The 16,475-nt window shown below is 39.4% G+C and overlaps 1 protein-coding gene across 2 annotated transcripts in view; it reads left to right on the top strand.

The window, feature by feature from the left end:
• Positions 1–7,417, top strand: part of prrg3 (proline rich and Gla domain 3) — a 60,051-nt gene extending 52,634 nt beyond the window's left edge. For both annotated transcript variants that reach the window (XM_043704564.2, XM_087992113.1), the window contains exon 4: positions 4,220–7,417. In XM_043704564.2, the coding sequence (XP_043560499.1) occupies positions 4,220–4,774 (555 nt within the window). In that variant the 3' untranslated portion in view covers positions 4,775–7,417. The remainder of the gene's footprint in view (positions 1–4,219) is intronic.
• Positions 7,418–16,475: the final 9,058 nt, after the last annotated feature.

The following is a 16,475-nucleotide window of genomic DNA, read 5'->3' as shown; positions in this document are numbered from 1 at the left end:
CTCACTGAGTCCTGGAGGCTTTAAGATGCAGAAAATTATGATATTGTTCCTCTAGCTTGCATTGATTAGATTAAATTCCCTACAATTTGGAAACAGGCCCTTCAGCCCAAGAAGTCCACAGCGACCCTCCGAAGAGTAACCCACCCCGACCCATTTCCCTCTGACTAATGCACCTAACACGATGGGCAATTTAGCATGGCCAATTCACCTGGCTTGCACATCTTTGGACTGTGGGAGGAAACCGGAGCACCCGGAGGAAACTCACGCAGACACAAGGAGAATGTGCAAATTCCACATACAGTCATCCGAGGCTGGAATTGAACCTGGGACTCTGGTGCTGTGAGGCAGCAGTACTAACCACTGAGCTACTGTTCTGGAAGGGAGGGAAAGGGTGATGGTAGAAATGGGTTGGACATCGCTGACATCCCTGTCAAACATATTGGGGGAAAGTCTTCAGTTGAGGCGACAAAAAAGAGAACATGTTAAGGGCACTCCTATGGAAAGTGACATTATCAGAAGAAATGCAGCAGAGAAAGAGAAATAAGAAGAATGGAATGGAAACCTTGCAGGAAGCAGGCTGAGAGAAAGTGTAGTCAATGTAACTAATGTAGGAGTCAATGGAATTGTAATGGATATTGGCGAACAGTGTATCTGCAGAAATGGAAACAGAAAAGTCAAGTAAGGGAATACTCAGAGGTGAAACAGGTGAACGTGAAAGGAGAATGGAAATTGGGGACAAAATTAATTCATTTTGCCAATTCTGGATGAGACCAGGAAGCAACCAGAAAAAGAGTTATGAGGGGGCCTGAGTAAGACTAGAACAAGGATGGTACCACATACCCTACAAAGACACCCATAAACATATCTTTGACTTGGAGGAACTGGAATGAATCAAAGGTGAAATTGTTCAATGTGACAATGAGCTCAGCTGGATGATAGAGAGTGGTGCAGGATGTAGAGTTTTTGAACCCCTTTCAAGGAAGAAATGCAGACCTTCTAGGTCATTATGATGAGTATCCTATTTCCTTCTTTCTCTCACCTTCATTTGATCCATCTCTGATTCTACAGTGACCACTTTGTGGAACACTTTTACTCTCTGTGAGAATGACTCTGACGCTGGCCTTCCAGTTGCTTGCCATTTCAATACGATCTTGTTCGCATGTCAGCAATTCCATCCTTAGCCTGTTGGAGTGTTCTAGTGAAGTGTAAAGCAAGCTGGAGGAACAGCACATTGCAATGAGGCACTTCACAATGTCCAAGACTCAACATTAAGTTCAGCAATTTTAGAACAAGAGCAGTATTCCTTGTGATTATACCATCACACCCCCCCAACTCTCCTTTGACTGTTCACACCTATGATTAACACTATTTTGCTTTCGATTTATCCTTTACAACAGTTAGCATTCCCCATGTATTTTGCACTAGGCTCCATCCTCCATCTATCTGTTCCACATGCTCTGTTGTTTCACAGTTTCTTTCAGCTCTAAAGAAGAATCATTGGACATGAAATGTAAACTCGCTGTCCAGAGATATTGCCAGACTTGTTGGGTTTCTCTAATACTTGACACAACGGGCAGAAAACCCTCCTTTTGCGCTATAACATTTCTGTGATTCTATGACTTTTTGTTTTTATTACCTTTCACTATTCTTTTTCTAAAATAATTGTCAGTGGGACTATTCCGTTTAGGAAAACTTTTCGGCATGGATGAATTGGACGAAAGGGTCTATTTCTGTGCTATCTGACATTATGACTCTAAGAATGGAACCAGGCAAATACTTCCTACTTCAGTGAACTAATAATCATTAAAGTTACAAATGAAATTTAATAAAACTTATTTTGGTACTGAGGTAGGAGCAACAAACTGATTGGAGGAATTTGCAGGAAAGTTGGGCATTGATTTATGAGGAGACAGCAAATTCTAGGACTTTGAAGACAAGGGGTCAGTGCCTGAGGACAAAACTATTCACAACAATATTAACTACCATTGGAGCCAGGAAGAGAGGTAGGGTAGCCAATTAGTAGGAATAGAATTCGGGGAGAAAGAAATTTACAGTTTTGTGGAGAAGATAAGAACAAGGGGATATGGGGACAAATGATCAAAAGCTTAGTCGAAGAGGTAAACTTTAAAGAGTGTCTTAAATTAGAGAGAGAAGTGGAATGGTTCACAAGGGGAATTCCAGAGCTTAGGGCCCTGGACAGTGGAAGAGATGGTCATGTGTGGTGGAACAATTTAAATTGGAAATGTGCTAGAGGCCACAGTTGATTGTAATGCAGAGATCTGGGATGATTGTAGGCCTGGAGGAGAGGGGTGCTGAGTTAGAATATAGACACCAGGAGCTACGATGAGCTCAGGTTTATCAAGGAAAACGGTGGTGAGACTGGTCAGGAGAACATTTGGAATAGTCAAATTTAGTGTTACAAATACATGATTAAGGGTTCAAGAGCAGCTGAGTTTAGTCAATCAGATGATACCATAAATGTGGAAGCAACTGGTCTTACCGATGGTACAGATATACAGCTGTTAGCACAGCTCACAGGCTAAATTTGGCTTTTTATTTGCTAAGTCTAGTAAGACCCCCTTTTTGGTTTGACATTGCTCCAGAACACCATCTTGAATACACTCAAAATAATCACTACCTTCTGACACAAGCTACTTTATCCTTCCAGAGCTATACCAACCTGAGTTATTGCTGACATAGGACTAGTTAGTGGATATGGTCCAGGAAACTTCATGCTTCACCTAACCAGTGCTTAACTTAATTTCTGATTTCTTGATAATAGAGTATTGATGGAATCTTTCTTGGAATTAAACATTCCTGAGTTGAGTCAGAATATGGATTAAGCAGTGACATTAGATGACACAGTACAAAGTATTCTCTGAGGGTAATATCCTTTAGTCAAGCATATTCACAAAACGTACACTGGAATTTGTAGTTGTATGCTGGTGTATAGTGTTGTCAAATTTCTGCAATATGACAGCAAGTGTGAAAAACTTTCCCCTGCAATTCAGCAAGCACACAATTCATTGCCTCAAACAAGCAATTTGGGGAACATGACCAGGGAAATTGTAAACTTGCTCCTGTGTACAGCAAATTAAATGGCCAAACCTGACCTTTTCCTTTCCAGTTGGTCCTTTCTCTCCTCCTCCAAAAGTCTTTGTACTTCGAGTTACTTCGCTCATGGAGATTTTTGTATAAATCTGAGGGTGGAATGTAGATTACTGAACCGCTGAGGATATCGTAACCGTGCCTCATCTCCTTTTCAGTTCATGTCTGAACATTTACACTATCAGTAGGGATCATCGAATTGTGAACCAAGATTAGGAAGTCAAGATAATTTTCACCTCTGCCTCCTATTTCAGAGTGCTAAAGCTAATTGTTGTGTACCATGTGCCACTCTAACTGAGAGCAGATAAACAATACAGAATGGAAGATTAAACTTGACATCCTTTTGAATTTTTTTTTGCATTTGTGGTATGTGGGTACTGGTGCCAAGACAGGAATTTATCGCGTATCCCAAATTACTATTGAGATTATTGCCCATTTGTAATTGCTGTTGTAATGTGTCTTCTTGGCAATGGAATACTTATTAGGTGATTTTGGAGGGCAGTGAACTATGTTGCTGTGAGTTCAGTAGGTCAGATCAGGCAAAGCAGCAGATTTCCTTTCTAAAACGATTACAGTGTATCAGATGGATGTTTAGTAACCATCTGGTCACCATTTTTGTTTAGATTAATTTGAATTGAAATTTCTCAGCAGCAGTGGTGGTATATGAACTCCTTTTATTAATCCAGGCCTCTAGTATACCTAATCACTTTCTGAATGACTGGCACAGCCCATTTTTCCCCTTCTGTTTTGTACCAGTATATGTGAATTTATACTCTTGAAAGCAGCCAGTGGAGGAAGATCCAAACAATTCTTGCAGTATGAAAATATATTTTCAGCAGCCTTGGGGAGGAATGACTTTTTCTTTGCTCACCTGCAGGGTATACTTGAGTTTTTTCTTCAAGTATACTTAGTGTTAATCCCTCAGATCAGGAACCTGTATGGCTTTAGGTTCGCTAGTGTGGACAAGACATTTAAGTAAAATGTACAGAATATTAACTGTGAGACACTTTTTTTGATCTGTTAAAAGGTGAAGTAATTAATAATGGTAATGTGAATTTGATAAAATTGAAGATTCGTTTCAAATGTAAACCTTTTCTCTTTTTTTTAAAAGATGGCGTTCTGGAAGGAATATACCAGCAGTTTGTACACAACCCCCAGCAACAACTCTGGCCTGCGTGTGGAGCGCACTGATGCAATCTATGTTGTCGTTCCTCTCCTGGGTGTAGCATTATTAATTGTTATTGCACTCTTTGTGATATGGAGGTGTCAGCTGCAAAAGGCAACTCGACGCCGCCCAACGTACTCTCAGAGCAGGTATCTGACAAGCCGCACGACACGGAGCCTGCCTCGAGTCCTTGTGCATCGGGAAACATCACACACTCAGACAGACACATCTCATCATGAGCAGAGCAGCAGACCTCCTTTAGACCGCAGTGAGCCCAGTGGCCCACCATCAAACAGAACTCTTTATGCACAGGAACAATCTGCATCAGTCTCTTCTAGACTGTCCAATGCCACTCCCCCACCTTCCTATGAAGAGGTTACTGGACATGTGGAAAGCAGTGGGGAGGAGACAAGCACACCATACAGTGACCCACCTCCAAAATATGAAGAGATTGTTAGAGTGCATCCTGCTGTATCATCCCAGAACACCACTAATAAGTAATTTGCTGGGCATTTGAGAGAACTGAATCAGTGATGATAGCATGTTGATGTGAGTGACCTCCTGCTTTCAGCCAACAGTCTCTACCTGCAGTTACTTGAGTAAAATTGACTTCCAGAAAACATGCAAGTATCCAGGTCAGGTGATCCACTCAAATAAAGCAAACGTTTAATTAGATGAGGAAGCCAATGAAAATCAGTGACTTTTTGAAATTGTGTTGTGCTTTCTCAGTCTAGGAGGTTTGTCTGTGTAGAGACATGGGAATCAATTTACCCAGCAATTCATTTATGCAGGGTAAAGGAGGTGCTTTGCCCCCTTAAGTGCATGAAAATATCCCAACTGTAGCCAAATTAAATTGGAAAAATAGGCTGAATCAGCAGTGTGACTCCATGTTACGACTGTAGTGATGGAAATTGCCAAATTGGTAATTGTTACATGTGATCCTATTTCTTTATTAATACAGCACCACTGCCGATTGTGTCGTATTTTCACATTACTCACAAGGCTTGTACACAAGCATGAAGGGTAAATGCTGTTAGAGTCTTAAGAAAATGCAGTGGCCTTGATCAGTCCTTTGTTTGGGATCTGCAATGTATTTTAGTTTAAGCACAGAAGAGAAGGTATGCCTTATAAGCAGACTTCTGCTTCCTCAGTTTATACTTGAAATAAACTTCAGGGAATGGGACAAAATTCATATTATTGGTTAAGAAATCTTCCACAGGCACATAGTGTAAAGTGACAACCCGCAATGCCACACTTGGGGGAGTTTTGTCCAATATCCCTGTTCTTTGCTCTGATCAGCTGTGGTTTGAAATTCAGAATAATTTTTAAAAATCCTGATGACTGCTTGATAATACACAGCTAAATTTGTGCTCATGAAGGCTGCATATTTACCAGTCTGACAGGGATAAGTGCTTGCTGGGATAATTGATGTTATTTGGAAAATTTCTAATGAATATGAAACTTAAATATTGATAGTATATTATTACTTATTTATCAAAATGGGAATTGATCTATATCATTTTGTTCCGCATTTTTATTGAATTTTGAAAAAAAACTGAAAGTGTGAATGTCTGCTTATTAAGCATTGAGGAAATAGAAATGGATGATTGCATGTTTCACAAAGGTGATATTGAAATTCTGTACAATTTTTTTGTTGTTGAAGAGTGAAAACAAATAGTCATAACCATCTTCACTGATCCAGGAATCCTAATTGATCCTCTAGACTCTTTCAGAGATTGAAATTTCACATGGTAATGTGCCAACAAAATGTGTCATATCATTTTGGGTCAGTAAATTATGTTTACTGAAGAATTAGTAAAGCACTACAGTTTACTTTAGTGATTGGATAAAGATTTTACCACTTTTTTTTTGTTACTGAATCTCTCAGATGTTCAGGTGGGAAACCTACATGAAGGTAAGTTAAATCCTTCAATCAGTGATTCATAGTCATGTAAAATATGGCTTCAAAATAACTGGAAAAATATGGACTTTGTATCATGACTGCAATTTAATAAAGAGCCTCCTCCCATTCAGTAAGGATTCCATTGGAGAAGCTTCTTGCCATCCAAATGTAGTGGGCCTTGGATTCGTCCATGGTATTTTACCACCTTTAGAAACTGTTCAGCAATTGAACTTCTTAACAGCTGTTTCCTAGCATCCTTGTTAAGGTGGTCTGATTGATTCTAGGAATGTATTCATAATGAAAAAACTAGTAATTTGACTTTCTCGTTAAAATTCTTATCTGTGTTTAAATCACTTTTTGCCTGACCAGTCCTACCTTGGAAACGAATTCTGTAAGCCTATTCTGTCTACCTTTCCAATTTATATGCATCGTTCCTTGACTGATTCCCTTTAATGGGGAGAAGTACCTTTTAGTAGTCAAGCTCCAGTGGTTTGGAGGAATGCCCTCCCTCTCTTTTTTGGAGAGGCATTCCTCAAAACTCAGCCCTTTGACAAAGTTTTTATTCACCCCCCTACCAGTTTCTCATTCGTCTTGACATTCCCAGTTCATCTGTTTACATTACTGTGAAGCACCTGGCTTTTTTCTTTGCATTAAAAAGATTATTCAGTTGGTGCATCATGTAGTGTACTTCATTTAGAGAGTAATTGATTTTTTTATCTCATTTCTGTTCTTGAATTATTTTCCCACATTCAACCTGTCTCACAGCTTACTTTATCCTTTTTTTGGCCCTTCGCAAAACCACTATTCTTGAATGATTTGGGGAAAAGAAATGGAAATTTGACCAGAACTCATAAATATAAAAATATAAACATTACATAATTAAATTTCACTTTTTAAAAAATCTATTACAGTACAGAATTAAAATGCTGTTGGATTGGATGGTGGCTGGGCTACCTTCCTTTCCTATTGCATTCATTTTAAAAAATTAACATAACCACATAAATTTTAACGTATTTCAAAACTAATTTCTTAGTGCTTTGTGCATTGTGAAATGATTGAAGTGTGCCCTACTTCAAACACTCTTGTGGATGTTAATGGTAGTGGCACCTGACGTGATTCCTTTCTAGAATTGTGTTGCGTGGATCAATAAAGTTGTTTTTTTTGAAAAAAAGTCTGTTTGAGATTCGGTATGCGCTAAAGTCCACTGAATGCTAATAAAATATAATTATGGCATCACAGACGCAATTTCTTGTACTTGATCTTTGGTGCTACTTCACAACTTTGAAAATACACACATCTCTTACTTGAGCAGCTGAAAATAAATATTTTTCTGTTAATTTCTGACACTACCAGTTGAAAACTGTAACACTGTTTAATTTGAATTAAAAACCACTTAGAAATTAGATTCAAAAGATAGGAAATAGCAGAATTAGTACATAAGATTCATTTTAGTTTACATGGTGAAATTGGAGATTGGATGGTGGACTTGAATTTTGCTTCTTTTCAATTTGTGCAGTGAGATTAGTTAAAGTGACTATAATGCTTGTCAATTTTTGAAGCAGTATATTTTATGATCCTTTCAGAATGTGGAAGAGTTGGAAATAAGAAGTTGGTGCAATAATTATTTTGGACAAAGGTAGTGAGCAAGTTAATATAAAGTGCCAGATGGTGCTTTATTATCCGCAGAATCAAGACATTTACTTTTAATGTAGAATTCCAGCTTTTTGGTCTTTGAAAATCTCAGCGGCAGAATAGTCCACAAATTGTATTTTGTGCCTAGTTAATATGTACTAAAACACACAGATGTAGAATGTGGATCCGAAATAAAGCTTGTTCATAATCTGGTATTTTACACTCCATGATGAGGAAAGACGAGCATTTTGAGCTAATTACTTTCCTTGATGGAGAGTAACAGAAACCATTTGGAAAGAGTCCTCTTTGATCTATTTCCTTACCAACCACTGGTGGCTTGTGGCTAGGATAGCTTGCTGCCACTAGTCTTTATTTCTACTCTCCTTCAAATTTGAATCAGGTTAACAGCTCCTAGTAGGATAGCAGGACAAAAACAATATCAAATGGTCAACCAAAACGGAAATCTACCAAAATCAAATCAAAATGTGGGCGATGATGAACCCCAGTCCTTGCCTCCCCAGCAGCAACTACAAAGTCCTCGGCTGTGCCTGCAGACACGTCGTGCTCCCCCTTGAAGGACACCAGAGAGGGACTTGACCACAGAAGAAGGGCAGACAGTGAGGTACTATGACCCTGTTCACGACTCTCTCCCTGGACGTGTTGATGGCCATTTTGGCCAGATCCAGGAGCAGGGCTGTGATTTGGTTTCCCGCCTATCTGCTCCCACTCTTACCTTCCCACACGGGTTGCCCATATAGTAGGAACCTAGAGATTAAGTGCAACCAAACTTTTTAAATCAGTCCCTTTTAAAAACTAAACTGGCTTGATTCGCTGTGTGTTTTTGACAGAGTACCACAGTCAGAAGATTGTGGATGGCTCTTACTGCATACTGTGGACATTAACCAGACACCCCTTACTGCCAAGTACATGACATCATCCAGCCTGCCCATCCAACATGTCCCAGTATTACTCTTTTGGTTATTGAAAATCTACAGACCTGGTGGAGAAACTTTTCAAATTAAAATTAAAGTTATCCCGAGTGATACACTCCAGCCACATCGCCTGTCTATGCTGAACTCAGATCCTGTCAAATTTTACGTGGGTGGACAGAAGATAGACTCCTACAGAGTTTTGGCAAGAAGAGAATCTTATTTTACATAACAAAACGTAGTTTGCTGCATGAAAGCACCAGGTACAAATAATCTTAACTAGTTTGGTATAACTATCTTTAACCATGCACATCACATCTGTCTCCATTGGAACCCTGTGCAAGACAAACTGTTTCTCCACTCAGAGACTCTGTGACATCATCAGGTTGGACAGAGCTAATACAAGTTCTCTTTCTGAATCATTATTTGGAACATCTCTCCCTACCCGCCCCCCCCACCTCACTTCCCACAACCTTTTTTCCTCTGTTAACAATTAGATATTGATGTACAAAGCTGTTTTATTATTTCCCATTATCCCATCTACCTGCATGTTTCTGACTTCTCAAATTCAGAGAGTCTGGATATTTCACAATTCTTCCAAATGCACATTTCCTTTAGACTTGGAAGATCTGTGGATCTTTTGCTCAAGGATCATTGCGTGTAATTCTGATTCTCTGTAAATTATTTCTCCACTAGAGGATCCTTTATCTCTTTGTCCTTCGTGGAGAATGTACCTCCTATTGAAGCTGATAGATGGTCCAATATCTTATCTGAGGATCCTTAATCACCAAATTTAATCCATTTTCAGGTGACCTCTTCTCTGCTAACTCAAGTTAGAAGTCTATAATGTCATCTGAGGGACTTTTAATCTCATGAATATCCATTATGGAAGATGGCAGCTGAGTTGAATCTGGCATTTGAATCCTCACTGTACACTGGTTTCTGGACAAAGCAATTGCTTTTTAATTTGGACATAGATTCTCTTTTTGTGAAGTACTCTGCATATCCAGACCAGCAATTTCTTATTTTTGACCATGTCCTGAATCTGTGGATGTTGGCATGTCCAACATAGCTTAAGTAAATCTTTCCTCTCAATCTGCTGATATACCCATGTCAAAATGTACAAGCTGTCCACCCCAACTTGATGATTGAGTTGGATGTCTTCATTCACCCTTTCTAGTGAACTAGATATTTTCAGATCACTAGTTACTGTCTGGAGGATTGCTGTTCACTCATCGCTATCTTTGTCACTGCCACTGACCAGTTCTGATTTGAGTAACAATGGATTTGTTTTTATTCATTCACAGGATGTTGCCATCACTAACTAGGCAATCATCCCTAATTGCCCAGAAGGCAACCACATTGCTGTGAGTCTGGAGTCATGTTGGCCAAACCAAGTAACAATGGCAGTTTCCTTTCCTCAGGGAGGACAATAATTAATTGGACGATATTTTTCTGACAATGGACAATAATTTCATGGTTGTCATTAGACTCTTAATTCCAGATTTTTAATAAAAAATTGAATTCAAATTCTACAGTCTGCCATGGCTGGATTAAACCCAGGTCATGTTACCTACGTCTTTGAATTAATAGTCGAGCAGTAATACCACTAGATCATCACTTCCTTTCTTTGAGAATGAGAAGCATTTCCTCCAGTCCTGTAAAATTTCTAACTACTTCCTGTTGACAGTATGAAACAGTTTTCTTGCACCAATGTAGCTAGTCTCACTGGACTCTTTCTATTGTTTGTGCTCTCATGAGTCTTATGAGTCTAGGAATCATAATGATATTATCTACTGGTTCACCTTGATGACTTTGTTTCTGAACTGTTTGTTCTCTTGTCTCACAGCTGCTGCTGCCAGAAAGTGATTGAGGCCAAGACATGCATGTAGGTTCAAAAGTGTGTGTTTTTTTGTGAACCACATACATATTTTCAATTCTCGTATGCTGTTTGTCTTACATTGTTATTTGTAGCATACTTTGGTTCAAGTGGGACAACTATAAAGAACAATGTAGTTTCATCTGGTTAGGCTGTAACCTCTGTTTTTTCACCCATAGCATTTGATGTGGTAGGATAGTGAAATTCATTCCTTTATCAAGTCTAAAATTAATAACGTTGGCATAGATTTGCTCTATAAAAGTCAAATCAGTTGAATGACTACTTTCATTTAAGACAGTAATTTCTCCCAGGAATGCCTTGGATATCTTTTCTAATTGAGGTACATCATCTAAGATGTTTTTTTCCTCATAATGGTCAATAAACTTATTTAGCCTCTTTGTAAGTCTCAACTCTTTGCTGTTCTAAAACTGTGTCTTACTTTGGCACATCTTCTGGAAGTGACCTGCAGACTTGTAGATGTCACATTCTTTTGTCAGGGCTGGGCATTTTCTGTACCCGATGAGATTTTGTTTTTTCACAGCACTGACACTGACTTGTGGTACCTACTGTGTTCACTTGTCATATGCCTCTTTTGTGTCTCTACCTTTAGTGATCATAACAAGGTCAGTCAGCTGGATCTCATAGAATATGAGTTCCCTAACTGGATCAGAATGACAGCTCCAATCAGGGAAATTGGGCAGACAGGTAAAAAGAAGAGTGTCAGATTCTGGAGTTCTAAGAGCTGACTCTGAAAGAGGCAATACTAGAGTCAAGAACTCTTCATGTGTAAATAAAAGGTGATTTTGGAGACCAGTGGAATGGGAGTGGCATGGGAGACTGACATCATTTCAGTACCTTATGGCAAATACGTGTATTGCTTTTGAGGTTTAGTTGTTCTTCCTCTTATAAGGATCTTTCGAGAGTTCTTCTGCTTTCTGCTTTCAACACGATTTGAATGTCTTCCTCGAAAGTTAAATTTCCTTGGGCTGCAAAAAATCTAACAAAGACTCAGCAATAATTCCAAAACCAATTCAGACTCTTATGAATTCTGATTCCAGAGCTCCATGTTTACAGTTTTTCATTAATCTGCAAATGCCATTCATGAAATCATCTCCAGGTATCCCTGGAAACTGAGCTCCTCTGTTAAATCCTGCTATTTCAACTGACTCCCACAGTTACCTTGATTATACATCTGACACCTTGCTTCCTATAAAGACTCTATTCCATTCTCACAGTTTCTCCATCTCTGTTGCACCTGTTCTGATGATGCTACCTTCAACAAGGGAGTCTCCAAAATGTCCACCTTCTTCCCCAACCAATGATTTCCCCAGCACCATCATTGACAGAACCATCAGTCAGGTCGGACCTGTCTCCCACACTTCAGCCCTCATCCCCTCTCTTCCCTCCACAACAGTGATAGGATCCCCCTTATCCTCACCTACGATCCAACCAGCTTCCAAATCCAGAGGATTATTAACCAGTATTTCCACCACTTCCAGTGGAATGCCACTACGAGACACCTATTCCCCTCTGCTCCCTTGTCAGCCTTTCACAAGGATTAATCCTTCCAGGACATGCTGGTCCACTTCTCCTTTATTCCCATCAACTCACTCTCACACACTCTCTCACTCTCTCTCTCTCACTCTCTCTCTCACTCTCTCTCTCACTCTCTCTCTCACTCTCTCTCTCACTCTCTCTCTCACTCTCTCTCTCACTCTCTCTCTCACTCTCTCTCTCACTCTCTCTCTCACTCTCTCTCTCTCTCTCCTCTCTCTCACACACTCTGTCTCTTACTCGCACACACTCTCGCACACACTCTCGCACACACTCTCGCACACACTCTCGCACACACTCTCGCACACACTCTCGCACACACTCTCGCTCACACTCTCGCTCACACTCTCGCTCACACTCTCGCTCACACTCTCGCTCACACTCTCGCTCACACTCTCGCTCACACTCTCACACACTTTCTTAGACTCCCTCACTCTCACACACAGCACCCCAACCCTTCCCCTTCCCCTGCAATTGCAGAAAGTGTAACACCTGTCCATTTACTTCCTCCCTCCTCAGTATGCAAGGCCCCAAACACACCTTCCAGGTGTAGCAGTGTTTTACCTGCACTTCATTCAATCTAGTCTACTGCACTCGCTGCTCACAATGTAGTCTTCTCTACATTGTGGAAACCAAGCTTAGACTGGGTGACCATTGCGCAGAACACCTATGCCAACCACTTCAACATACCACCTTGTTCTCTGGCCAACATCTTTTTTCTCAGGCTCATTGCAGTGCTCCAGCATAGCCCTATTTCCACTTAGTAACTCTACAGCCTTCTGGACTCAATATCTAAGTGAACAATTTTAGGACTTGCACCTTCTCCCATGTCCTTACCACAAACCCCACACACCAGGCCTTGTTATCACATGGTCTGTTATTCCACACAAACCACTCTTGTCTCCGTTAATATTTATTCATTCAGCTAGGCTGTCCAACTATTCTTCTTCTTTGGGCTCCATCTCCACTTATCATTTACTCCTTGCCTCCTTCCAGACACCCTATCTTCTGCATAAAACCAACATTTTCCTAGCTACCATCAGTTCTGAGGAAGGATCACTGGACCCGAAATGGTAACTCTGATTCCTCTCCACAGATGCTGCCAGACCTGCTAAGCTTTTTCAGCAATTTCTGTTTTTCCTTCAAGGATTCTCCTGGTCCTAAGACCAAAATAATGATCATAAGATGATACAAGTGCTTTCTTTGATATTTTATAATTTATAACTACTATAAAACCCATGGAATGCAATGATATATTAAATTGTTCAGCTTCAGATTTTATATTTTAATTTTGAAATGTTTCTGTATCTTAAAAATCCCCACCCCTCCGAGGATATCTATTCCTGTGTATTGTCTTGTGCATCTTTAATATTAAATCATTTTGGAAATATTTCTTCCTCACATTTATTTATTCTTATCCATTTAAAGCTGTTTTAAACGTGTAGCATCTTAAAGCTGTTTGTATTCTGCTGCCTTCAAGCTTGTCTTAAGGTTTTCTTTAATCTTTTAAACTCTGTATTACAGCAATACTGTATGATATTCTTCCAATAAAGCTTTAAGTTCTAATAACTATTGATTACTTCTGTCAAGCTTCAACTTCTGCTAAATAGTAATAATCTATCTTTTTGTATTTCTTACTGGGGGATTCCTCACCTTTTTGAATACTCAAAATGGTGGTTGCCATCTTCTGGGGACTCCCACCTTTTGCAATTAATATGGAGGTTTTCCTGCTTCTTCCTGGATAAAATGAATACTTTCAAATTAATGTAATAAAATGCCATTCCAGACCCAAACATACAGCAGATTAGTTATTCTGTTTTTTTTTAAAATGTCTTTGACCGTGGCCTTAATAAATCTTCCAACTGAAATCATGGTTTAGAATCATAGAATCCGTACATGGAAGCAGGCCATTCAACCCATCAAGTCCACATTGACTTTTCGAAGAGCATCCAACTCAGATGCACCCTGCACCCTGTCCCTACAACCCTGCATTTCTCACGGTTAATCCACCTAGCCTGCACATGCTGGACACTATAAGCAATTTAGCATGGGCTGAGTATCCTGACCTTCTAAAATTCTTATGATTGTTGAACCTTTCTCGTTATGTTAAACTCTTACCAAATCTTTTAAATCTTCCCTTTAATGGCCTTAAGTGTCTGTGGCCTTTCCAATACTGTGACTTCAGTATAATGAATAGCAACGATTTGGAGAGATGGGACCGGGTGCTGGCAGATGGGACTAGATTGGGTTGGGATAGCTGGTCGGCATGGCCAAGTTCGACCAAAGGGTCTGTTTCCATGCTGTGCATCTCGATGACTCTATGACTCTAATTGTGTTGCCCCTTGCTCTATCCCTTGCAGCTGTGCTGTGTGGAGCCACTTAGAATGGCAACGATACTTTGTTTTGAGAGGTGAGAACTCTCTTTTCATCCCCTTCCTTCGCTGCCTGTGGCTATGCACCTTTTTTTTTGTAAAGTCTTCTCCCCATTCCCTCAAACATTAGTAACTTCTGAAGCCTTTAATCATTCCCTAAAAAGCCATCTTCTCTAAGGTCTCTGGCTCTTCCCGCAGTGGCTAGGCTTGACCCTTTTCCTTGTTCAGTGTCTTCCTTGCAGTTACCAGTTCCGAGGTGATAGTCTTCTGGAATGCTATTTTTGCTCTGCTGCTGTTCCCATTATTGCAGATGACTAATTGACATTTTTCATGTTTTAGCTGCTAACTTCCTAAAAGCCTTCTGTTCTTAAAATTTCACATGTTCAAAAAGTTTATTCTCCAGGGTCAAATAGAATTCAAACTCACAATGCTTATCTTGTGTCTTCTGGTTGTCAACCACTTTGATTTGTTACAGGAATAGTTTGCTATCTCCGATTCTGTTTTGCAGATTTCTTCTTTCTGATAAACCTGTTCAGACATGTTATTACGCACTTTCAGAACAGGTGGGACTTTAATCTCGGCCTCCTGGCTCAGAAGGAGGGACATTTGCCCAAGGATCTGGATTGTCAATCTTGTGACATTAGCACCCCACCTCTCCAATTCTCCATTATAGATAGTTACCTAATCAAGCTGTACAGAGGGGTTTTATTATAGCATGGAGCAATTGAGAATTTTCTTCAGAAGACTCAAAAACATTAATTCTGTTTCTTTTTCCACAGATGCTGCCAGACCCTCTGAGTTTCTCCAACATTTGTTTCAGAATTCCAACATTTGGTGGAGTTTGCTTTTATGCAAGATTAACTGTTTCTTCATCCAAAGACTCTATGACATTATCAGAGTGGTAAATTTTCCCTGGCCACTGTATGGCAATCTGTAATTACAAATTAAACTTTAACTCTTCCAGAGCCATTAACCCGTACAAGAATCATGTTAATTGAATTTAGTTGCTCAGTTTTTAATTAACCAATTTTTTGATTTCATTTGTATTAGTCACTGTAACTAAGTTTTTTTTTTTAAAATTTACCAGTAGCGAATGTTTGATTCTTAATCAAGTTCCATACATATTGTGCATTTTGAAAAGTCTTGTTGTATAATGAAGTAGAATTCATGAGATTTAGCGTCCTGATTGTTTTAGACGTTCTAGAGGTTTTAAACATATAATAAGGTCCTTTAGCCCATCAAGTCTGTGCTGGTCAAAAACAAGCACCTAAATATTCTCGAGATATTCTATTGACTTAGCTCTTATTACTATTTGGGGTGGAACAGGTTTACAAAGATGATGAGGATACAAGACTTAAAAATAAAGCCAATACTTGCTCTTCATTAGACAAAGAATGTCAAGAAAAATGCTGTCTACTTTTGTAATCTGAGAGCATCTCAGAACATTTTGTACTAAAATATAAAACATATCAACATCTGATCATAGCAATATGGAAGAGATCATGTGAATTAACTGGTGCTTTCACAGATCAATCAACTAACTAAGAGTTCCATTTACTGTCATACAAAGCTTTGTTCTTAAAATAGTTGCAGCTATATAACTGCTGATAAAGGCATACCAATATAATTATTAAATCTATTGTAGTGTGGTCAGACTATTCCTGAACTACTTAATTGCTGAAGACCTATCGTATTCTCTAAATTCACAGTAGTTCTGCTCTCTTATAATGTAAGGTCCAGTTTTACTGTTTATTTCCATATAGCTGGGAAAATTTGCATCTCTTGCATTGTTTCTATGCTGAATAAAAGTTTTGGCCACAAGTTCGGATCCATAGTGCTGCTGGTGCCAGCATTACTGGCACACATGTTTAGAAAGATGTTCGTGGGGAGATTTTGAAGTCACTCAATATCTAATGCTGATTTGGTGCACATT

Source organism: Chiloscyllium plagiosum, unplaced genomic scaffold (assembly GCF_037043375.1).
Source record: "Chiloscyllium plagiosum isolate Xiang-an unplaced genomic scaffold, Cpla_swu_hap1 HiC_scaffold_11, whole genome shotgun sequence".
Lineage (NCBI taxonomy): Eukaryota > Metazoa > Chordata > Chondrichthyes > Orectolobiformes > Hemiscylliidae > Chiloscyllium > Chiloscyllium plagiosum.
The sequence above is the reverse complement of the archived record's forward strand: the minus strand, read 5'-3'. Positions and strand labels throughout refer to the sequence as shown.